The sequence below is a fragment of the Rhea americana genome, unplaced genomic scaffold (assembly GCF_003343005.1).
Source record: "Rhea americana isolate MKP2758 unplaced genomic scaffold, rheAme1 scaffold_44, whole genome shotgun sequence".
Lineage (NCBI taxonomy): Eukaryota > Metazoa > Chordata > Aves > Rheiformes > Rheidae > Rhea > Rhea americana.
Genome location: NW_028186579.1, coordinates 4,986,370 through 5,012,036, shown reverse-complemented (window position 1 = coordinate 5,012,036; position 25,667 = coordinate 4,986,370). Strand labels below are relative to the sequence as shown.

General features: G+C 39.1%; 2 protein-coding genes across 2 annotated transcripts in view; one reads left to right on the top strand and one right to left on the bottom strand.

Moving 5' to 3' along the window:
* Positions 1–6,779, top strand: part of PIGF (phosphatidylinositol glycan anchor biosynthesis class F) — a 23,753-nt gene extending 16,974 nt beyond the window's left edge. The window contains exon 5 of the mRNA XM_085315874.1: positions 6,397–6,779. Coding sequence (XP_085172000.1) covers positions 6,397–6,510 — 114 coding nt within the window. The 3' untranslated portion in view covers positions 6,511–6,779. The remainder of the gene's footprint in view (positions 1–6,396) is intronic.
* RHOQ (ras homolog family member Q) lies at positions 2,086–25,517 on the bottom strand. Its single transcript, XM_085315875.1, has 4 exons — positions 25,456–25,517; positions 8,699–8,863; positions 7,780–7,875; positions 2,086–7,116 (listed from the first exon to the last, which is right to left on the bottom strand). The coding sequence occupies exons 2-4, from the start codon at positions 8,825–8,827 to the stop codon at positions 6,961–6,963; spliced, it is 381 nt and encodes a 126-aa protein (XP_085172001.1). The 5' UTR covers positions 8,828–8,863; positions 25,456–25,517; the 3' UTR covers positions 2,086–6,960.
* Positions 25,518–25,667: the final 150 nt, after the last annotated feature.

Here is a 25,667-nt window from a genome sequence, read left to right as displayed (position 1 = left end):
CTGTGGAGCTTTAAAGAGAAGTAACTTTTTATATATAATTTGATTTTTTGTAACTATGCAAAGCAGGGTAAGTAGACCTATTCAGTCTGCAGTTCTTGCTGTTACAGGTGTAATTCTGCAAACCTATCTGAGGCAAAGGTAAAGATGTAGAAATAGTTGTCTTTATAAGAATGCAAGCAAGTTAGTCCCTACATTAAGGTTACATTATTACTTTTCAAGACATCCTCTGTAGGACATTTCAGGTTATTACAGTTGTCAGAGTTCTAGAATAAGGATTTACAAATGTCTTGAGGTCACTGTCTAATTCTTAATTTTAAAAATAGTTTTGTGAGATTTAATTGTGATCATTTAAATTAGGCTATCCTAGACGTTGTTCAAAGTACTTAGTCGTGCATGCAGATCTTGTTGCATAGAGCCMTCTGATCCATAATGGTAATGTAAGGTTTAGGATTAGTTAAGATAGTTCTAGCAAAGAAATAGGGAATAGTTTCCTTTGCTACAGATGCTGACAGTCTTTAGGAACACACACACGCTCTCACTCTCTAAAGGTGCTTTACAAAACACTACTTAATTGCTGTGCAGCTCATAAAACTATCCTGCAATCAGTGAAGGGAAACTTTACCCTCTGTGCAAGTACTGTCACCTAGGTGGTGGAACACGATCACTGCTAACACTAGTAGTGCTGCGTAGACATGTCAGGCTACCCAGGACACAGGCAAAGTAACAGTTAGAACCTGGGCAAACTAATGTTGAGCTTTGCTAAATAGTAGCATTCAAATCAACTTGTGCTTCAAAAGAAGTGCTAGGGAGTCAGATTTGTATGTCTGGTAGTCTTGTGAGACATCTGAAACAAAGTTTGCTTTATACCATGGTCATGTGAACATTCAAAAATAGGTAACTTCAGATTGACTATTTCAAGTTGATGTTGTACTTTTAAAAACTGAATATTAGGATTGCAGCTTCATGGTAATCTGAGAAGTGGCACCTTAAAGCACTATTGTGCCTGCATCACGGAAGCAGAATGGAATCATTTAGGTGTTACTAGATGCATTGTGACACATCCTTTCCTTGCATAGCTAGAGATAATTTAGTTGCAGAACAAGGTTGTATAATTAAAGACTAAAATTTTTATCAGCATGTTTTATATGCTGTAGAACTAGTACTCCAGACATCCCATTCCTCTTTGACAAAAACTGAACTTCAGAAATAGTCAAGTTCCTGGTTTGATTGCATATTTTGATACAAGATTCTTAAAACATCTTCCTGTGTTCATGTGGTGTATGCACACACATGAACACTCCTGTGTGTTTTTTCCATAGTATAGTTTTGATCTATAACAGCTGTTACTACTGATTGAAAAGTGACTTTGAAACAATATTATGCCTAAGGTGTTCTCATATCATTAAGTAAAAGTGAAATCAAAGCATGTTTCTATTTTATGCTTAAAACATAGTATGTAGTGTTGATTTAACACAAGTGAGTTGACTAGTATGTAATTTAGCCAATGTGACTGTAAATATTAGTCTAGATACCTCAAATATTTGTAATCTGAAAAAGCATCTGTGGAGAATGTTGGGTAGAATGGATAGTCATTTGAGGGAGCTGAAACAGGACTACAAATTCTTGCCCTGCCTTGCTGCTCTTAATACAGGTTGGACTTGTATTTGCTTTTCTACTGTGAAAGTTTTGCTGTAAAGGAAATTGTCTTATGTGAGTAGACAGGGTAGTATCCAGTGCTCTTTTAAACAGAGGTAGAAGCTTGTTCCACTTCAGTGGGGTTATCATTGTTTATTTAATGGTATGTTTTCTTCATGTAAACCTTTAATGGTGAGATCAAAGCTAGTTATGCTTTCTATAACTTTAGAACACAAACCCACAAAAACAGCTTAGAGTTTTTTCAGGTTGGCATTTGTAATTCTCACTTTCCACTCCTCAGCATGTGCTTGTCAATGCACACATTCTKTACAGTGTGATAAGACACTTCCAGTTAACACATGAATGCAACCAAAATAGATTAAAGGCATGTAGTGAAATTTTTAAGACACTATGGATTAAACAATCAAGAATTTAAGGCATGTTAGAAACTGGGAGGGAAAGTAATTGTGCTCATTTATTCAGTTTTTAAATGAAACTTATTAAAGTTCTTACATAGCTTTTTAATTGACAGAAATGGATCTTTTGAAAGAGTACGCACACAAAAAAATCACAGTTCAGGAGTATGAGAAGAGCACTCATGTAGAGAATGGAACCAATTTACTAAAAAGCAAGTACAGAAGATTGCCCTGCTATATTTGCATTTATATTATTAAACTTCCAGCAGTCAGCTGCATCCTTTATATTATGTTAAACAACTTTATTATGGTGTTGCTGTCAGCTTTGGCCTATAAGAATCTGGCCTTTATGTCGTTATCTACGTATATGCAATTCCCATTGCATGGGATTTAAGTTGCACACTTGTAACTGAGGGCAAACCTATCATGCAGTCAGAATTTTAGATGCATAGTACTGCAGAGCTAGATACTGTGCTGTGAGTCTGCAGCATGCTCTGCTGTCCATGCAAGAGGCTGAGCATTCTCACAGCTGGACACTTGACAGCCTAGCTCATTTGTGTCCTAAAGGCTGGCATTCCTGCTTGGAGTCCTTTTTCTTAAAATAAGTTCCAGTATATATTAGAAACTTTGCAGTTCTGTAGTGCCTATTCAGCTAGGCTAGTAAAATCCCTGTTAAATATCACTGCAGCCAGGCTGGGGTGGGGGTAGGGGGGAAACAGGTGCAAAGAAGATTTTTCCTTGAAGCGAATTGCAGAGGTCAAGATTGTTTTGCGTTAACTGCTGGCCATGCTCTGTCCCTTGAAATGCAATTTTTGTGCTTGTTAAGCGTGGCTGTGAAGATTTGTTTTTCCCAAGCAACTGTTCGGATTGCTAGTAATCATATATGTATTGTTAGAATTGTCCTGTTTCCACATGTATTTGACATGTAAACTGACTGTTTTCACATCAGGCCATGAGGGTGCTAGGTGATGCTTTCCAGGTGCTGGAATAGACAAGGCAGTTCACAAGCTTTCTGAAGAATGTTCTGTCCTGTCCTCCTTGCTGCACACACTCTTCTTTCCAAAAACAATCTTCTTCCACTCCCAAAAAGTGCAGTTAGGGATGCTGCCTAGTACCTTTTACCCCTGCTGCTGACCCAGCTTAAACATGGCATCAGTGACGGGGTAAAAGTGTCGGTTYCCTTGGTGGCAGAAGGGAGCATGAAGCAGGAGAAACTGAGCTGTGTAGTTCTCAAARGGTGAAAGGTATGGATTATGAGTTGCATACTTTAAACAAGAGGAATGGAATCTTTTTGAGTAGGCAGATGGGTAGAAGCCATTTAGATTTTTATCATTTAGTCAGAGGCAGTTAGTACTGAGTCAGGGAGGCCAAACCAAATTTAAGAGATAATACAGAAAAACAGGGCAAAACTAGACCAATAAGAAAATCAACTTTAAAGGTTAAGCAGAGAGAGATTGGATCTCAGAAAATAAGGCCAGAAGCTAATGCAAAGTAAAGCAGCCCCCTTTGATTGATGGACAAGTTGCACTGCATTTACTACAGAGTAAAAAGCATACACAAGGACTCTTATTTCAGTGTAGCTGATGTGCTGAAGAGCCACTTAATCTGCCCTTTGATAACTTACTACTTTAGATTCACCCTTGGGTGCATCTGGCTATATGCAGCCTGAAGGCCATTCCAGTAATCAAGAATCAAAGGTGTAAAGCTAATAAATACCACTACCTTCAGGGGATTTTTTCCCCTCCTTGCAGGTTACAGGAAAAATGGMATAAGGATAGCAACTCTCTTAAATCCAGACTTTTAACTCCTGTGCTTAGAGAGGGCCAGCTGGCCTCAGAAGGCCACTTAAACTGCCTTTTGAACTGCTCTGGGCCATTTGAGCAATATAATAAGCCTGAGTACCTGGCCTAGTACCCTTTCTTTTCTGTGCCACTAGAAGAGATGAGTGGTGTTTCTTGGCTCTTTTATAGTCAGTGAGACAGGCTGTATGATTTCTCTCCTTTGCGCCTTATCTCTGTCAGCTGCCATTGGTGAGGGGTGGATTTCAGAGGTCAGAAGGTCATGTGTTGAGTGACAGAGTCAAACTCCTGTGAGATAACACTGATCTTTAAAAAGAGAAGCAAGAACTGCACACTTCAAAAGGCAGATAGAGGCATTGTTAATATAAAAAGTTGTAATTCAGTCATGTAGAATAYAGCAATCATCGGAGATCTTTTTAATCAAACCAATAATGGCCACTATACACAAAATACCAAAAGATACAGGGGCTATGGATTATCAGGGATATTGACTTATTACCTAAAGGAACACAAAAGATTCAAACAGCAACATCAACCTATACTTCTGAAAAGCAGATAGGCAACCACAGATTCACCTAATGTAGGTGAAATTTAATGAAAGATTATTGATCAGTCATAGACAGCAAACCTGATGCAAAAGAAAAAAAGTCATGAAGCTTTTGTCCATAGTTTTGTGGTTATTAAAGAGGTATTTAACTTCGCCATTGAATAGGAAAATATGACTTATGTTTCAACTAAATGTTACTCAGTGAGCAGCTTTCATAGCTAAGGTAAACATCCTATCTCTGCAGGGGCTTTTTTGTTGTTTTGTCCTTTAGACATATGTAATGGCCTGCAAAAGACTAGAAATAAATCGATTACATATCATTTAAAAGTTCAAAAGATCTGCCTGAAGCTTAAGTTTAGCCAAGGCCACAAACTCAAGTGAGTTTTAAATATGCACAGTATCTTATCATGCTTAAATATCTCAAGGCTTTTTATAGAAGATCCACAATGACACTGTTAAATGAATGAAACAAACAAATCTTTGGTTTGAAAGGCAACAGCCAAAATATTCTGCAACAAAAACAAATAACAGAAATGCAATGGCCAGAAATAGAAAAATGAAACAAGGTCAATAAAGAGTACCTAAGGCACCTTGTTTATAGTCATCTTTGCTACACTCCTTAAGACCTCCAAAAAACATATAAAACTGCAACTGTTAAGGAATGTGAAGATGAAACAACAGAGGACAACAAAAAAAAGTTACTCCTAGTTAAAATTCCCATGATCAAAGGACATGAAGAAATGTACTTCTCCAAACCATAATGGAGAGAGAATCAGAGCTAGAAAAATGAGTGAAAGGAGGAACAGTAACATTTAGAATAACATGATTTGATACTCATGCACTGCAAGTCAAAAGAAAATAGAGAAGAAAGCTGGAAACTGAGATGGGAATATTTTTTTAATGTCTAGTGCATTTCTCAGTCCCCTTAAGGACTGTAAGGTGGAAACATTCTGCTTACTAAAAAAAGAGGGGAAAAAAGGGTGGGAGGGAACAAAGGTGAGGAGAATACAGTCCATATTTGCTTCAGGAAAATGTGCTGAACAGCAGAAGCTGTAAAATTGTCCTTGAAAAAAAAATATGCAAAGGAGGGGTGATGGGAATGCAGTTTATTCTGCAGTAAACAGTTTTAATCACCAACTGAGCTGAGACTTCATCAAATACAATATCTAGTTGACTAGTAATGTCTGCCACATCTCAGGACAGACTGGTAAAAGTTCTTTTTGATCCCTCCTCCCTGAAAATCAGTATCAATTTAAAAAGTAGGATGGTGGAAATCCCATTATTTCTTTGCCTCAGTGCTAGAGGCTTTGTGAAAGTGAGTCATCTGTATTAAGTCAGTATGACCTTATACTAGGAAATTAATCCTTCTTGGAGTCTTCAACATAATTGGCTTACTGTGTGTTTGCTGAACTGGGTGCAAGATAGTTCGTTTAAGTTTTAAATTCCCTTTTTACTGCTAGACAGAGAGGAATTCATCCCTTTGCCTACTTTTCAAAACCAAAATGAAAAAACTTCTATTTCCATCTCAGTACATGGCCTTATTTGAAATTTAGTTCATTTATACACACTTCTAACAGTTTCAGAATGCCATGGAAGGTTGGAAGAAGAATTTACAAAGAGATCTTTAGTTTCCAAATGCGTGCAGCAGAACAGGAAGTTAGATTTTTCAGTAAATCTAGCTGAACTCTTCAGGGAATATAAACTTAAGTTGTTCAAGTAGTTTTGGGAGTATCAAACTAAAGCCTGCAATAACCAGAAGCCTAGTTACATTTTAATGCACGTTATTTAAAAACTATTCAACAGCGTTTAGTGTTCATGATAATGTATATGTGATTTTTATACTTTTGGCATTTTTAGGAAAGCAAATCAAGCTTTGAAGTACAGTAAGACTGTATTGTCTTCCGGTATCTAGATTACACTGAGAACTTGTGCTCATGAAGTACAAAAAAACACAAATGTTTTTCTTATTGTCTGCTTTTATCTGGTATGCTATCCTCAGGTATGGCCCATTTCCTGTTCCCTCGGAGCTACCTTTGGCTATACGGCTGGTCTGATTATTGCACCTTTGTGGATACACTGGAACCGGAAGCAGCTTACATATAAAAGCAGATAACTGGAGCAAAGAGAGACAAGGTATTTCTTTGTGCAGATTCGATACAGACTGTGCAAAAGTTTTATAGAGATATATTTATATATATGTATATATGAACGTATAGTCAAAGCAAAAGGCTATCCAAATTCATTTTGAATATTTCGGCCAAGCATCTCCACTCAACAGCATCACATGGATGCTGATTCGACATGGTGCAGTTGTTGCTTTCTCTAGACTATGTAACCCTGAGAGATTATACCTTCCAGTCTGAATAAAATATTTGCAACAGATGTGGTGGTTTCTTATTACAAGTTCATTGAGTTTGATTTTATTCCTCTGGATTTCACTGGTTGTAGAAGGCAGAATCATAGTTTTAGTTTTCAAACCTGTAACAAGTTTGCTGTGTACTTAATGCATTGTATTTAAAGTCGATAGAATTTCACAGTAAGCCTGGCCATTGTCAAATGTATCTCACGTGATCAAACAGCAGTTTATGCATCTTGAGCCTATTCTCTTCTTCACCGTGTGTTTCTTTGGAGTTAGAATGGCTATAATAGCTTCATCAAAAACAGTCTTCAGTCCTTTCTGTGTTAAAGCTGAACACTCCACATAACAGTAGGCTCCTATCTGTCAAGAAAATAAATTATTTCAATCGCAATATATTTCAGCTATTCAGATCTATCTGCATCTTCTGCAGTTTATTTCTATAGTTATACTTCAGTATTTGGCTGTGATCTAGAAAAGTCATCTCAGCATGGTTTCCCCTCTAACAAAAAAGAATTGGCCAAAAAACACAGATCTGCAATTTAAGTTGCTTTGGTTTCAGAAGGAAGCATGTTAAAGCAGCTCTTTGGATTGGCAGTAGAAACCTCTGACATTTTTGATAATTAATATAAATAGCAAAAAAGAATTACATGACCAATTTATGTTTCAAAAATAAGTCTTTTAAGTGTCCTGATACAGAGAGTCTACCCAATGTGTTAAAAAGGTTGTACAGCATTCTGAAATAATTTCCTGAAGATGCTTCCAACATTCTAATTATTTCCAACTTGTGCTTACGTAATTTTTACTGAGTTTACACACACAAAGTTAGCGTCTCCCTATTAGTAATGGTTCTATTACATAAGCATGCTTGTTTGTTTGTTTTATTCAACAATATAAWTAAATCGTAAGATTTCATATGTTGACAGGTAAAAGAAATGAGCAAAACAATGAAGAAGGAAAAATTCAATTGGAAATAGGTTTTGTGTTTCTCTGCTACTCAGTTTCATTTAGGAATATCCAGTTTACCTCTTTTGCTAATTTCTGTCCTTGATCCACAGATATAGGCTTCTCCTTCATATCATTCAGTCTTGCAAGAGTTTTTGGGTCATCACGAAGATCAATCTAGCAAGAAAGATTGCAGTTACATGGAATAGCTAGATTCATTTTAAAAAGAAGTTTGCAGGCTATATGATACCTTCTTTCTAAAGCAAAATTATTTATTTAATGCAGTATTACTTGTATAAAAAATGGAATCATATTGCAGTTCAGAACATGGATCCTTACTGATCTAAAAGCCTGGGAAATTCAGGCTGTTTAGCTCTTTAATCCAGAAAGAGTAAACATTTATTTTCTAATTCAGCTTTTCAATTAGCTGTGGTTATCTCAGAATACCAGAATATATATACAAAAGTGGCAGCAAGATTAACACAAACATAATAGCAGTGTGGGTCACCTTGTAATTGAAATCCAGTTCACAGCCCACAAAAAGCAGGAGGAAATTATCTCACTTTTTACCTTGCTCCTTAGCTTCAGCGAATACTAGATCTGACCAAAAGTTGCAGACCAAAGTAACTCTAATACCCCTCCCATGTTATTACATGAATAACGTATATTCATATAATAGTACCACATTAATATGAACAGGCATTTTTATGTAGTAGTCTCATGACTTTTTATAAAATCAGAGAAATGCAGCCAATCTAGATAGTCTGTTTAAGATTCCCACATTACTCATGTAACGATGCATTTCTTTTAACAAAACGGAGGTGGCTTATTAGAGAGAACCACAGATCTAGGTTTTTTTCATTACAGTAGTTCCTCCAAAGCCTCCACCAAAAGGAGGTGCTGCTCAGGTCCTGCTGCTTGTGCTTCAAGCCCAGACATAGGGCACCATAGAGTGATCTGAAATATATATTTAAATAAACTAGAACAGAGCCAGATATACCTGTGTTCCTACTAATAAAAAAGGTACATTAGGTGCATATTCCTTTAACTCCGGTACCCACTCTTCCTTCACATTTTGAAATGAAGCAGGGTTTACCACTGAGAAGCAGATAAGGAAGACATCGGTCATAGGATAAGATAAAGGTCTCAGACGATCATAGTCTTCCTGAGAAAGAAAAATTCTGTTATCTGCAATATTAAACTGTTGCTTTTATTTTGTTCATTTAACAGTTATATTCAGGAACTGTATTCATATTTCAGGAAGTTTGCTAAAGCAAACTTTTTGTTTACAGCTATTCCATGTTGGTGTGGCTGTTAATGCAAAATCTGCATGTAAAGGTAATTMTATGTAAATACAAATATGAAAAAAAAACAACTTTGGCTGTGTTACTACCAGTAGAAACTTACCTCTGTAATAAGATATACAGAAGACTATCCTTTAAAAAAAAWTTTCATTTAAAAAAAAAGAAAGTTTATGGTTAAAATATATTTGCAGAGCAAAGGCTGGGATTTGTTTGACTGAAGAGAAACAAACAGATGCACCTGCCATAGAGCGATCCAGTTTCACAAAGCTAGGCTAGATTATGGCTCTTCTATGTACTTTACCAATGGCCTGTTCTCTTCTGGAACTTGACTTGAGGTGATATTAAGCCCTTCCTTAGTCCTTCCTCTTTCTGTCGTTTAAAAACCATACTGTCTTTTTGCTAATGATCAGGTCAGACACAGCAGGGATCAGAAGGGAGTTCCTTTGTGTAAACTCTGCTTTCTGTAAGCAGAGTAACCCCAGCTAACACTGGGAAGGAACAGAAATTAAAGAGCAAATGTGTGTTAAAGAGCAAAAAATTTAAGAGCAAGACAGTGTTTATCAGAAGAAAAGGCCACCCAAAAGACATTAATGCCTTCTTGCAGAGCRGAGAGAAGGATAAAAGTGAATCAGTGTGAAAAGGTTATTATTCCTGTCATTTAYAGCCATAGCATTAAAGCCACGAGCCTTACTGCAAAGGCATGCAATACCTCAGCAACAGGGGTACCTAGCAGCGTTGTCCCTGTGGTAAAATAGGAACAGGCCTTCCAGAAGTAAAAATGGAAAGTGGCATTCACCATGTTTTTTGGCTAAGGGCAGGACAGAAGAAGCCCCAGCTTCTCTCTGCAAGGCTTGTTTTGGTTTACGGCATTGAACCAATGCCCTACTGTTCCTACCTCATGCCTTTTTTTTTTCTCCCCCCCCAAAAAAAAACATAAATAACTAAGACTGAGCCCAGGCATTGCACAGACAGCAAAGAATGCTAGTTTTGTGTTCTTTTTTTCCACAGTAAACACCAGTGCAGGGTTAATCAGTGGGCTGCAGCTGCCTCCCTCTTTCCATGTAAGCTGTAAGCTCCCCATCTTAATTAAATCTCACAAATATTGGAACGATTTGTTCATTAATGCAAAGACAGAAGTGTAGTTCAATTCCATGTTTGAAACATGCCAGAAAATTCAATTTTCATTTCCTTGACAACTGCCATATTAACAGATAYTACTTGTATAGTTGCACCCTCAAAAAGGCCTTCATTGACTAATTGTTAAATTTGAAAGATTGTGTCACGAGAATTTCAGAAAACCTGTAAGCAGTTCCACAGAATAGTTTCTGATAGACCATCTATTCTTTTGGAGGAGGATACCTATGGGAAAAGGGCATTTCTCCCATCATGAAATGCAGGGAAGACATACGAGAACATACACTGTAGGAGTGTGCCATGTAAAGAGGTGACCATTTGCAAGTACTATAAAGTGTCTATTTACAGAATATTTTTATTTGTAGTCCATATTCTCATGTGCAACTGGCTATATAGGCTCAGCCAGTTTTGTATGTGCTACAGTTTTGTCAATAAAGAACACCATGCTTAACTGTAAACATGGTTACACAATATCGCAACCGTAGCAGATGATAAAATACTTGGCAGGCCTTTCTGGAGACAGTTGTTTCTCAATTAATGTCAGCTCCTATCCTGCTTCACAAGAAAAACCTAGTCACCATGGCTGTGCAACCTCAGCGGTATTTATCATAGAGGGCAGAAGTAAACTTTACAGAAAATTACAACAAGAACTTGAAACTATTCAGTATTCAATTTTTAGGTGTGTATTTTATGTTTCTCTTCTACTACTTAATGTAGTTACAGCCTGTTCAGGGTAGCCACTCCGTTTTCTCAGGTAGAGATCAAAATTCTAGAAGAAGTTTCTCAACTGCAAATTAGACTGGTCCCTACAGTATAAAATATTCATATTAGTACACAAGAACATGCAGGAAGATCAGTCAGTCACTCTCAAATTCAGCTTTACTAAATCGTATGTTGGGTATTATTGAAAAAGTAACTTAAAAAAATAATTTAAAAAAGTAATTGAAAGAAACCCTAATTTACAATCATAATTTATTCCTACCGCCAAAGAGTTTTCTTCAATACAAAGKCTCGTCCTGGGTTACCGTAATTAGAGCACTGTCTGCATTAAATATTGGAATGGTAAAAGCATTTCACTGTCACCAGAAATTACTGTTAGTCCAGTGACTCTAGTTAATCCATTTCAAGTTGCAGACACTCCTTTCATGCATGGCAAATACTAATCATTTTCAGATCTCAAAGGCAGGTTACATTTGCATGATTTATTTTAAAATTTGCATGTTTAGTTTATCTTTTTAAGCCCTATTGGATACTAATCTTTGTACATTTATCCACATCTTGGTACTGCACCTCACTTCCTAAATATTTATCAGTGAACATCTGGAAGTGAACAATTTCACTGCTTTTCAAGCAGTGTGCAATACTGCACTCCTTTCCTGTCCCTGCATCTCTTAATATGCCTTTTGATTTATACCCTGTTCCTTCTGCAGTAGGCCAGCTATGGGTCCATGSTGTGTAATTAAAATGTTAAACTGAAGACAACTGCAGTGTGATTGGACACTTTATGTACCACCACCAGAGCTGTACGTGGTATTCACTACAGTAACTTCACTGCATTTCTGCTTACTTAAATTATCAGAGAATTTGGCTATACCCACCCATCCTGCTGGCTGAAACAAGTCAATGTTGTCAGTGCTACAAAAATTACGTTCATACTGATACTGGTCTACCACCACTTGTTTTAATGAGACCCATAATTCTAATACAGCCTCCCACCTCATTCAGTACTATGATGATTAGACTGGTCCTGGGACCTCTTAAGACAGATCATGGCTCAGGTATAAGCAACACCTAGAAGTCCATCTATGTTAAAGACTTCTTACACTCCCTAACAACACTCAGAAATAATAAGCAAAAACTAAAAACTTTCTTTCGTGTATTAGGCACAAATAATTGCTGCATTTAGTAGAAACATCAGAAATACCATATGAATTTAGACTGCATATTAGAGAAGCCTGCAGAAATCTGATTGCTTCAACTGCAATTTATTTCCTGAATCTAGAGTAAGTGAAATAAATGTGTTTTATTCTAAAATTAAATGCAATGGCAATATCTAATTATACTAGTCAGTCAACATAAATTCCAATTTGAGTGCACACAGCACACTGTACAGCAATTAAACCTACAATCTAATTTGGGGAGGCACTGTGTATATTTTGGGACATTAAAAACATTTAAAGAATTTAACTGGAATATTTTAAGAATATGAATATGATGGGCAGGAAATCCTCTAAGGATCAATAATGTACAGTACACTTCTCAAAAAATTCAGTGTAGGGAGGTAGCTCATTCTTCAATATACTCAGGAGTTTAAAACAAAATTGTATGCCATCTGCTGAAGCAGATGGATATAGATAAGAAAACATGGTGAAAATATAAGAATTGTAATACCAACTTCCAACAAATTGGATGCAAGTATATCAGATGAATTAATGTTATACAGAGCTTCAGTCCTCTATAGACACCCYGTAAAAGGTATTACATTGCAGTAAGACTGTCCATTGATATCACTGTGATAACTCGAGACAGCTGCCAATAGAGAAAAGACACAAGATGTAGAAACTAGTGACTTGTCTCAGCTTCTCAGCTACAGACTGGAGAGGCCTGGTAGGTTTGKTTTGTTTTGTTGGTAAAAGAAAGGGAAATTCATACTTTTCAAATTTTGTTTCCCTCTGGTTTTAAATTTCTAAAGGTAAATCTTGCATTTCCTTTATTTTAGCTGTTTAAAATCTCTCCTTCATGTCTGTTTTTCCATCTAGTATAGTACCTAATAATCCACCTCTCTGGGTTTTTCTTTTGCCTTGTACTGGAATACTGAATCACTGAATTACATAGTGCTGTGTATATTTGAATGGATTTGTTTTAGCACGTGCAAAACCCAGCTGTTTCTTTTCCTGACCTTTAGCTGCTCAGAAAAAGAGGTCTCTAGTAACTTTTTGCCTAGAGACTGAAGAATAGTCTTGCAGGAGAATATTATTCTTCCTTTCAAGGGTTTGCTCAGACTGAAAGCAGAATGCACTGCTACATTGTAAGCAAGTTGTATAATTGATTTTAAATTAATACTTTTGGCCAATTCCATGGATGTGAGCTGGAAGGCACAGTTAATAACAGGCAAACTGTATTCCCAACTCTGCCACTGACAAATTATGTAGCCCTGAGCAAATTATCATCATCTCTTTACTTGCATCTTCCCATCTGTTAGGGCACCCCATAGGGGTTTGCTAGCTTAATAATACATTAGTCTTTGCAAAGCACTCCAAAAGCCTTTGATGTACATAGCTTATGTGCAATAGGATTTTTTTTAAAAAAAATAAGATATACTGAAGTCTAATAATTTTCTGGACAACCTTCTAGACCCACAAAAAGCCATACTTCCTTGTATTTATTATGAAACGAAGAGGTGCAGTCATACCTGAGATTCTACATTATTAGAGTCTGTGTAGCTCCCCTGTATGATCATATCACCTTCCTCCCCAACCACGTTTAAGTAAGTGATGGAGACAGTGATCCTTAACTGTCTCTCAGTAAAGTGAGACCACAGGCCTCTTCCTCCTCTGAAATGATATTAGGGTCTCTCTGTACCATTTGGAGAGATGAAAGATAATTAGGGAAGCCTTCTCTGTAGTCAGTACTTTCTGGCACCTTGACAAGATATTTGGGCAAATTCACAGCTCTTAAGTCTGCTGTTAAAGGTCATCAAAAGATTTTAATCCAGATCTGTTCATTTGATTTTTTTCCTCACAAATATAAGGACTAGCTTCTGTAAGCAAATAAGAGAAACCAAATTCTTAAATGTCATAGCATTAGTGGGAAGGTGTGTCATGCTTGTTTTAACCCAGGCCTGGTCTGTTGTACTCTTAGGAAACCAAAGAGGTTAAGGATTTTGTGTGTCTTGCAGCTTAACTATGCATCTCCACATAATACTGATACATGCTTACAACAAAAGGGTAAGTGTATATCTTTTATATCCTAAGAAAGTATAAGACTGGGGGAGGGTAAAGCTTGCACTGCTCTGGAAGAAAAGCTGGAACTTAACAACTCCAGGTTTGTGATCTCTGTGTTAGCAACCATCTGTTGCTTTCACAGCTTACAACAGCAATCGTAAGAGGAGGTTCTCACTCCCAACCATCTGTTTTTAGAGGGGAAGCCAAAAATAGATATCAGGCAGAGTTGCTAAAGGAATCCAACCTTTATGTAGTGAAGGGTAAAGACTATTGCTGCTCAAAGGGTCTCAGTGAGGCATGCAAACATGCTCACAGAAACAAGAGCTGGTTTCTGTGGAGCAAACTCGCAGCTACAGATCTAAGTTATAATCCATTTCATAGTAGAGCTTGGTAATGACCGTCTAAAGGTCTTCTCTCAGTTTGAACTGCTGTGCTTTAATTTTACCATTTTGGAGTGCATTTCAAAGCTGTCCTTCAAGATTGCATTGGTGATTGTTTTCTTCACTGAAATCTCCATTTCAGAAATGGCTCCTGCAATATTTTGGGAATTACTAAATATAATACCTGAACCATAATCACTGTTTTATCTAATGTGTGCCCCAAGGACTTAAAAGCAACTCATAGTTACCTCAGTGGGCAAATCCTACTGTCTCCCAGAGCTTATTTGGAATTAAAGGCTGATCTGCAGCTTTGCTGTAAGCRCCAAGCAAAGCCTCTGTGAGCAACTGTCTACTCCAGAAACAGACCAGGAAACAGATTTTAACCAGCTGAATCACACTCTGGTTTCTGATTCTCCTAGGTACAGGGGTGGGGGAGGACAGAGAGGGAAGTRGTTTATAACGGCCCTATACAAAGCACAAATTGCTTCCCAGGCTGCAAAAACTCTGATTTTTTTTCAGCACACACCACATATACTCTGTAACTTTGTAGCAAAGGCAGGCGGAGCTTCCCCAGCACACCCTCATCCTAGTATTGCCACTCACCAGACACCTCTACTGCRGGCCTGTTTGGCAAGTTGCAATTTGGTCTGACACAGCATTGCCACAGAATGACTGTCTGTCCAATTCTGCAATCACAATCAAAGCCCTTTTATGCTAATCACTGCATTTGTTTTCTCACTTGCATAAAGTCTGCAGCCACTAGCTTCTGAACATGCAAAACAAGATCTGGTGATTATTCCGTGGCTGCTGGGAAAAGCTACACTACAGACCCTCTGTCTCTTTCCAGGCTTCTGGGGATACTGCTTGCATTTCTAAAGGAAGCATGTTATGTCTTGTTAACAAAGCTTTCCCAAAGAATGCAGAAAGCTGCTGATTTGGGTCCAGCATCTATTTTTAATTTATAGAAAAGGCTGCAAGAATACAGGGTAATGCTCTCTCATCGTATTCTAAAAATGAGGTAAGCTAATCTAAATCCATCTCTAAATTCCTATGAGGAAGACTGCTCAAAGCAGGTATGAATTATACATTGAAAAAGCCCAGGGTTTTTGAATTTTTCTTTTGACAGAAGTTTCCTTCTGGCATATTTGAGCACTATGCAGCTGCTTACATGTCTGAAAAGCTTTTTTATAGAGAGAGAAATAACTAGTTGGAAGATGGAGCTTATTAAGATGAAATTTTGCATATTAAAGACAAGGGCAGAATATTCCCTTTATTATACATAATTTGCTTTTAAGTGATCAAGATTGAGTCTTATTATGGAATCATATACTGTCTAAATCTTGCATCTTGCCATGTGCTGGTACTAAACTATTGCCTACACAGTTTTAACAATACACTCCCTCTCTCCTCTCCCTCACAACAGTAACTTGACCTTGTTGACTTCTTCATGGCTTTCTAAAAGTAGGAGTCCCTGAAATTTCTCTAAAAGCTTATTATTTTAGAGTCTGCAGCAGCATAACGTGGATTCAACTGACTGCAAGCAATTTCAGCGAGCAGTTTCACTTAAACACCTCTATCAGTTACTGGTCCAATGTGGAACTTCTAAGAAGCAGCAGAGTAATTGGTGATGGCAAGCCATTTCCTTCATTTGCCATGGAAAATCACATGGYTGTTTTGAGTTGCTGAACATTTTCTTTCTCAGAATCAGGGAACTTCTGAATAGCACTCTTCCCACACTGAATTTTCACTTTCTCCAGGAAAAAAATTCATCCCAGGTTTGGTGATTGCAGCCATGGACCAATCAGAATTTTTCATTCTTTTCTCTCATGGGGACTCAGGCTTAAAGAAAAGAAAAAAAAAAGAAAAAAGAAAGAAAAGAAAAGAAAAACAAAGTACTCTAGGCCAGAGAATCTGAACAGACCCTCTGCAGAACCTGCATTCTTACAGAAGGATATGACCATCAACAAATCTGTTATCTGTTTTCTGGGGCAAAACAGATTATAGAATAGAGATGATTTAATGTAATTATCCGTATCATATCAAACATGTAGAGACATGTCATTAACTAACTACATAAACCCTGTCCAGAGAAGCAGGACTGACCAGTTATATTATCCCATTCTCTTTTACTTTATACAAACAAAACCTAAAAGCATGTTCTTCAGTCCAGTGTTAAAAAATAGCTTTCTAAAATAGATGACTAAGAGTTTAGACTGACTCCTCAAGATTAAGTCCCATCATGCAACTATTAAGATATACAGTGACAGCGTACCAGTGTTGTCATGTACACATTTTATAAACGATAAACTTCGTGAATTAAAGGAGTTGAAGGCATGAGTCTTCTGCATACATTTTATATTAAGTCCTGATGTGTCAGGAGTGCATAGTGCAGGGCTAACAGCTTTCAGTGAGGAACAGCTTTCAGAGTAAAACATCCAGTGATTCCACTGCAGCAGATGGAAAAGCAATTGGAAAACTGCCTAGAGTTTTTTCTTAAGTRAAGAATATGTAAGCCATCTCACTACCCATGGTTGGTCTGTGTGCTGGTGATAAGTAAAGATGCAGCCCAGATTGTTCCTGGCATCAATCCACTCTTCATTCAGCCTCTCCATCCCAGTTGGAAATCCAGCCCAACAAAAAAGTAGCAACAGGCCCTACAGATGATCTTTCAGCATTCACTGCTACATCTAATCTGAAGTGCAAGCTGCTTGAGGCAGATTCAGCCTATGTTTTATTCACCTAAATTAATAAGCTCACCTAGGATGCTGATTAATATTCTTCTGTTCTAGAGAATAGTAGTGCCATCTGCATTTTTACAAACTCACCAGCAAGTGCTGGACATTGCAAGGAATTATTGCACATGTGCCGCAAAACAGATGCAGTACAGAACAGTATTAAAAGGGAATGGTAACAGTAGCATCTAACCAGTCAAATCACACAACCTTTTCAGAACTGCTGAAAGTGTCGCTTGGCATTTGGACACAGGTTTCTTAACACAAATCATCCAATCACCAATCCAAACCAATAAGCTACTAACATAGAACAGAGTAGTAAAAATGTTCAGTTTCCCTCCTCTTCCCCTTTTTGTGTTTTTTAATTAGAGAAGGGACAGTTTTGTTAGAAACTTAACTGCTAATTTAAAGGTCAACCAAAAGTTCTAAAGTTCTGTCCCAAACTACCCATTTTAGTAATGCTTTTTTTCCTTTAATAATTCACAGTAAAACTGCAGGACTTTAAAATCAATGTGTTTTATATTATTTTTTAAAGCTTGGTTCCTGGAGTCTCATGACTATAGGACAAAAAAAAATATCACATCCTTTTCACCTTAAAATGAAAGATAAATTTTTAGTCTCCCCAGTTATAGAGAAAACTTGAACACACAAAGCTGAAAGACTTAAAGAAAAAACATATACAGCAAAGGGCAAAAGAACATGTCCCAAAGCATTTTGATTTCAGAGTTTTTAAAGGTACTTCACAGTGGTGGTTGAGGATAGAACAGCTGACTCATCACCTTGAATGCCTAGGACTGACAAACCGTCATTATTGCTGAAGTAAGTTTTATGTTCATTTTATCCATGCGCTCTCAATAAAGGATCTGGAACAAGGCATATTCAAATCAGCAATAGGGTGCTGCTGACACAGAGCTTTGGATCAGACTCTAATATACATGGCAAGAAACAATGAAAAAGGACTAAAAGTATTTTGACTAGGAGAAAGGTAGGTCTTTGTTAAGGAGGCAGCACTCTAAATTAGATTTAGCTTGTTTTAAGAGGTAGTTTGGAGGCTCAGGACAGAGTTAAGATTATAAATGAAAAGTRGTGAATTTTTGGTACTTTTCATGTTTACTGAAATATGAAAAGTCCTTTCTAATGGAAAYAGATTCCAGTCAAGAAGTATGATTACAGACCTTCCAAAAAATTACAAAAGGTCTTGTATGTTCTCTATTAAAAAAACTATGCCAGCTTGTACCACCTATACACAGTTGTCTCATTTTATCACTCTTGCCTCCTTCAGGACCGTTCTAGGTTATGTGATAATTAAATGACTGCAGCTCTGCACATCATCTTAAAATGAAGCCAGGAAATATGAAGATATGCAGTAAGAAATATGAAGATATGCAGTAACATTACGTTGGCAGAGCAATAGTTCTTGCTTGCATTCAATATTGCCTTTTCAGATTGTGATAGTTGGAGAATGTTGAGAGGTGTCGCTATATCTCAAAGAAATTATAARCGAGTGAAATTCAGAGGGAATTCTRTCTCAAATTAAGAGACATCTACTGACTGTTAACCCAGAAAAGACAGATTTTTACCTGACTACACAATCAGTGTTTAGCAAGAGTCTCTCTAGGTCAGCAGACTTCATGAAAATGTGCTTGTAACATCATAAAGTGAAGTTTTAGAAAAGCTCTCACAYTTTGTTTGCTCAGGGTTCTTTACTCAATTCTGCCATTAACTTGCTGTTAATTTGGCCGAGGCATTTTAGATCTTCATTTTCAAACATAGCTCTTATATTTTAGGTAAGATAACTCAGTTCTGATTTTCAGAAGTGCTTTGGGGCTTYTGACACTGTGAAAATTAAACATAACTGTCTTGAGTTGGGCACGCACATTTAGTGGAKGCTTTCCAAAATTTAGAGCCATATCTCTCATCCTGAGTCTCCCCATCTGATGATAATCATACTTCCCTGTCTTTCTAGGACAGATATGACACTTTTAAAGTGTGAATTGCAGTTAATAATGAAGTGTTTGATTGTAAACTTTGCACTGGTATTAGTATTATTCAAAGACCATTTTAAAGCCAGTCTGAAGATCCAGAGTCAAGAGTCTTTTTAAAGAGAAAGTCTGCCTTTGCTTAAGTATTTGTTTACAGAACTTTCAAAATACATATCTTAAGCTCACACACATCATTTCTTTTGCCTTGAAAAACTTGAATTGCAGAGATGTAATCTAGGCACATTTAGATTTTTAAATAATCTGCTTACATCCAGTTGTTGTTGCAGAGCGACCAAGTCTACACAACTGTCAGCATCCTTAAGCACACACTGGCTTCAGCAGAGGCTGAGGTATTCACGGAATAAGGCACTGGCCTAGACTGAGTTCACAGGTTCCCAGCAGCAGCTGCCAGCTTGGCTATAACAATATAATTGGAGCAAGAGAAAATGTTAAGTGGGAGAAAGAAGGTGCAAGSGGGAACTCGATGGGGGCAGAATGTTAATTCCAAACATTTAATTTTGAGATCTGCCAAAATCATGTTGTAGATGTAAATATTTACAGCTCCACAGCCTTTGTGTTCCATGGAATTGTGCTTGCATGTTCCAGATTTGCATGTGGCCCTACAGCTGAGCCGTATATACAACACAGAAGAAATAGATGTGATGTAAGGAAGAAAAATTCTATTTTAAACAGAGTAACCAAGATGGTCAGCAGCTACCTCACCTTTCTGTAGGATATTGAATTAGTACCTACTAAACCAGGTCTAACTACCAAAGCCAAGACAAATAGCCAGCAAGGATTACAAGGATTACTGCTATTTCTGGATTACAAGGATTACTGCTATTTCTTGTTATATTTATAGCAACCACTGCAAATTTTGTGACCATACATTTTCATAGCCATACTTCTATCCTTTCCCCTTTTCCACAGGCACATTTACAGTTACAATCAGTTTTCAAGCCTGGTCTTAACACAGGCACTGATCTTTCTAACAGTATTTGCATTAGCTTTATGCATCTCAACAGTCTGACCACCTTTAATAAAAAATTGTTTTTAACTTCAGAAAAGTCAAGAGTATCTGAATTAAGATGGCTGCAGCTACAACAACAGTAGCCACCAGTATCCGAGCTGAGAGAAACCAAGAAGCAGCTTGATCTCATACTGAGCTTTGCTGCTACTGTTTTGGTGAGAGTTGAGAAAGCACCAAGGGTTTTACTGTACCAGATGTACAGCTTGTCCTACACACATAAGGCCTTTAAGGCAGAAATATAGTCAGAAGTGGGAAAGCTGATGCTCCAGGAACACCATTTACTTCATCACTGTCCTCTTTCAGCACAGAAGAATTTTTGATCAGCAGTGGGCAACACAGACTGTGCTAATATCACAACAGTAAAATTAAGTGATACTGAAAGATTATTATTACACACTGTACCATAGTAATGGCCATTCTACTACTTCTGTACCCCACTCTGTATTGCCCAGATGCTGGGCATCTGGCCCAACCTGCACCAGACAGCCTCACTRTGCCTCTCTTCCTGGGGTACCAGGACCAGCACAGCAGGAGCTCTGCTCCAGCATCTTGCCTGTCCTTCTTCCAGTTACTGACAGTCCTTTACAGCACAACACACACACAGAATAAGGCTTCCACAAGTACGGGATCAGCACACACATGAGGAGAGGGACCATGCTGTGAACAAAAACCCAAATCAAAAGGGATGAGGAGGAGGATAGACTGAGTGCCATTTTGAGTAGCATCCTTCACTATGGAGTAAAACTGCCAAGAAGCAAATCCTATGTGTCCTCCCACCTCCCACTTACTCAGATCATTCTGGGTTTGGGAAGGGTACAAACAGCACACCTCTCTGTAGATCCTTAAAGAACTTTCAAAGTTCTAATATCATGAGAGTTGGCAGGTATCGGGGCTTTTTTTTTTTTTTGAGGGGGGTATTATGTAAGATCAAAATGATAAGCACTTGTTACTAGTTCAAAAGCACTCTAAAATGGTAAAAAGACTCCTGATGAAGTCAAGGTTCCCTTCCCAGGGTAATTTTGCTATGTACCCCTAATCCATAGAGATCAGTACTGACACACAGTTACTCTCTTAGAGCAGGAGAGGCTATTACAAAGTCAAAGGCATCCAAGCACCAGTATCACGAACAATTCACAAACTTCAGTGTACTTATACCTCCTGCTCTGGGCAGAGTAGGAAGGATCTACAGGGTCTATAGGGTCTCATTTTGTGTGTGGGGGGAGGAATAAGGTGGTAAATTGAGATCCAGACAAACTATGACCTACTCTAAATTCATGCAGTCTCCTTGATCTCAGTGAATGGCCATGTAGAGCAATAAGGCTAAAAGGAGCTGYGGGCTCCACCTCTGGGAGGAATTGCCTGTGGAATGTCCTCTCAAGTATGGCATGGCCACCATAGGGACCTCATTCCCATCTGCCTCCCTGCAGCAGAACTTAGCCTCCACAGCTGCAAAACAAAAGAAGCTCTGAGAGCTTCCACTGTCTAGCAGCTGCACTGTCTATTTTCTGCGGAACTGGGACCTTAACATTTTCAGCTAGAAAAAAGTCTGCCTGAATTCACACATACACACACGCGCAAAGTTTGTGAACCACCAGTGTCATTCCTCCTCATATATATATATATATCCCCAAATAAATGAGACTTTACTAGATTTATTCTCAATCTGTTTTAAATTCATAAAGTTGTATGTGATCAGTATAGTTACTGTGTATGATTTTGTGTGTGTTGAGGAAAAACAAGCTAGAAATGAACACTGGATTCCATGAACTCAAAAAGCTTACAGCCCGTCTGCCAAACAAAAGTATATCACAAGTTGCTAAATGCAGAATCACACAAGTTAAGAGACCCACAGACTGGTAAGGAAAGTCAGTATGTCAGACCTATAAGCCTGCTGGGCACCAGCTAAAAATCAAAAGGTGTTTAATCCTTGCTCTGCTACATGCTTCCTGCATTAATTTGGAGTTGGTCCTAGTTTGAACCTCACTTTACTCCCTCACTCATCTCCCCCCACAAAATGAAAATGGTAGACCCTACATTCTCTGCCCAGAGCTGGGAATATAAATGCACTGAAGTTTGTGAATTGCTCAGATACCACCATAATCATATGCTGCCACATTTTGAGAAAATAGTACTACCAGGCCACTATTTTATGGCACAACTATTTGAGGGTGAAAGCATTAGAAATAAAAACAGAGAGACAGAATTTTTACTGATGTATGCTGGCACAGAATTCATAGGACTTTGAGCAGTAAAGAATTYGAGCTATACAAAAGTCTGTACCAACAGCAGGCTACTAGGTGAAGCATACTGTTTCATCAACATGGAGAAGGCATCATCAACTAATGCTTTTTCAGCTTCTTTGCATGTGTGTGTGTGTGTGTGTGCGCGCGTGTGTGTGTGTATATATATATATATATGTATGTATGAGTGTGTGTGTGTGTATGTACACACAGACACACACACACACATATAAAAAGCTTTTAAGTAAGTGGGAAGAAGGGCTTGTCAGCAAACTCTTGTGATGAACTGGTAGAAAAAATAAAATGAATGGACTGGGGTCTTCATGCAAAGGGTAATAAAACTTGCAGAATTCCCCACAAGAATCTCAGTTGTCCTAGATGTTGGGATGGAGCTTTTGTGGGCAGCCCCAGAACTCTATATGTTCCCCAAATATTCTGAACAAGGGCAAGAATAATGGTAAAGATTTTACGATCACTGCAGGTCTGATTAAGCTCTGTAGGTACCTGCTGCCAGCCACTATCCCCATTCCCTGTCACCTTTTAAATTCTGTTGCCTCTGATAATTTCTCCTCGTGCTTTGAAGGGAGCAAGGGAGCCATCAAATAAGAGCACTGCAAGAAAGAGTACACATTTTGATTTTTCATTTTTCCACAGATTTTCCACAGGGTATCCTATCCCCAGCTCTCTCCTCCTCAAAAAGATTCTGAGTCTGTGCCATCTCCGTCAACCAGCACCACTGAACAGAAAATCCCAGCTAATAAAAGGCCACCAGCCCTCCTTCCAGGCCACAGACACAGGGGATGTACCCACACATAGTTTGAGGGGTGCACAGACATGGGGAGCACCCACCCACCTTCTCTCACTCCTTTAAACTTCAGTTGTTGGGATAACTTTACAAGGGGAGTTTTACCAAGACTAAGTAAAATTCAAAAGATAGCCCCACTAAAACACTGTATACGAGCTAAGGCTTCTCTGAATTTGGACAGCAAAACCTGGTCCATGGTATATTGGAGGCTGTTCCAGAATTTAAACTTAAAATTTTTGGCTCCTCATAATTTAAAAGTGCTTACCTCAAYTTTGTACATGGTCTGGATATACAGTTTAATACTGAAAAGTTTTGCTTAGTGTAACAGGAATAACTTCACTTGCGGTTTGCTGCAAATTAGAGTTTATCCTACTAGCTTTAGGGGAGGCCAAAAGTCATTTGGTTTTGTACTCAGCACATTCAGACAGAGTGATACCACAAAACTGACTTAGTTAAGGCTACGCATAGTGAACAAGACATGCTCCCATGAATAGCAACAGCCCAGCATACGCAGTTTGCGACAGCATCTACAAATAAGCTACGCATACATTCAGCAGTGCTAACTTCTATTGTATTTTAGAATGCTTATTTTAAAAAAGGATACATATTAACCAAAAGCTTTATTTGCCCAAGCATTAGATCCTTATTTTGCAGCATACTATAGGCAGTATTTCACAACAAACTGGGTATTGAACCATTTACTTCTGAGAGAAAGAACTGTGACAGTAGTAACATACGAGCTTGGTTTGTGTAAATTTGACTAGTTTGTGCTTGTATCAATGAGATCACGATCATGAAGTCATTCTTTTTTTAACAGTCTCACCCATCAAATACCAGCTTTCTGGAAATGAGGCAGGTTCCCATACTTCTCCTCAAATAAATGTTATTACTGTTTCTGGCCCAACAAAGATATAGAAGACCAGCAGCTGCTGTTACTTAAGGCTGCTTCCCATACTTAAGGTTGTATGAAGATCAGAAAAGGTAGTTTAGACATTAGCTGTTCAACTAAGTACAGGAATAACCTGGTAAAAATGTATGGGATTATCTCAATGAGATTGTTTGACCAGTTGCTCTTTCTTTACAACAGTCTAATGTCACATGCATGTCTAATGTCACAGATCATGCAAGATCAAAACACACAGTCACACTGAAAGAAGAAATCTGAATATAAGGAACATGCACACAACTTTGCAAAAAGACATGCRGCTGTTTTGTATGATGCTCCACATCTCTGGAGGAGACTGGCAGCTCAAGGGGTCAGGCCTTTTACAAACTATTTTGTTTCAGATAAGCCATCTGGAAACAGCTCTGAGTACCTTAACTCGCAAGCCAGTGCTATGCCTGCAGCTAGGGCAGTGAAAGTTAAGCTGACCAAGASGAGACTTTACTAACAGAACCTTTTAGTAACCACAACATCAGAGAGCCCTCCAAACATCAAACAATTAATCTGTCATTAAAACTGCTTAAGACTCATGCTGCCATAGCATCTTTCACAACAGCCTGCAATAATCTCAACAAGAATCATTCGAGTTCTTGAGAACAGGAAAGAAAACATCTCAAATGCAGTAGCTGAGAACTGCATTTTATTTTCTTCCACCTTTGCATCTGAGAAGGTCCTTTTAGTTATTTAGGAGCTGCCGAGTGTAAACAAGACTGCTTGCAGTAGTCTGGGTTTCTATGCGAACCATTCCTGGCGTTGTGCGAGACGGCAAGTTTATTGCACGCTGGACTAGAGCACGCTTCCCCACGTTCAGCGCGCCAGCGGAGCCGGGACCGCGCCGCGGGACGAGCTCGGGCAGCGGAGCGCGGCGCCGCAGCGCTGCCGCCGGCGGCCGCAGCCACAGCGCCGCCCCCCGGCGCGCGGTGATGCCATCGCCCGCCAATGGGAAGCGCCAATGGCCGCCGCCCCCCGCGCCGCGGCTCCCGGGGACCTGCCCGCTCCCAACTGAAAATAAAGTCTGCCGCGGCCGCCGGCCTTCGCCCGCGACAAGTTTGGTCCGTGCTCGCCTTTCAAAGCTCGCTTTTGCAGTTGTGGTGCTGCTGGGTTTTTATCAAGCACCCGAGAAACGCGGCCCGGCGCGGAAGCGGGGAACGGGAGTCGCGGGGAACGCGGCGGGCCGGACAGCCGAGCAGCCAGCCGCCGCCGCGGGAGGGAGGAAGGGCCGGGCAGGGGAGGCGCGGGGGGCGCGGGGCGGCCAGCACTCACCTGTCCGGCGGTGTCGTACAGCCCCAGCAGATACTGCTTCCCCCCGACCGTGACGCTGACTGCAAGGGAGAAACAACGCGCGTCGCTACCAGCGCCGCCGCGGGGCACCGGCGGGGCTCGGGTGTGGGGGGCAACGACCGTTAAACGGCCGCGCGCGAGGAGGCGCGGCGGCAGCGCGGCGACCGTTAAACGGCCGCGCGCGAGGAGACGCT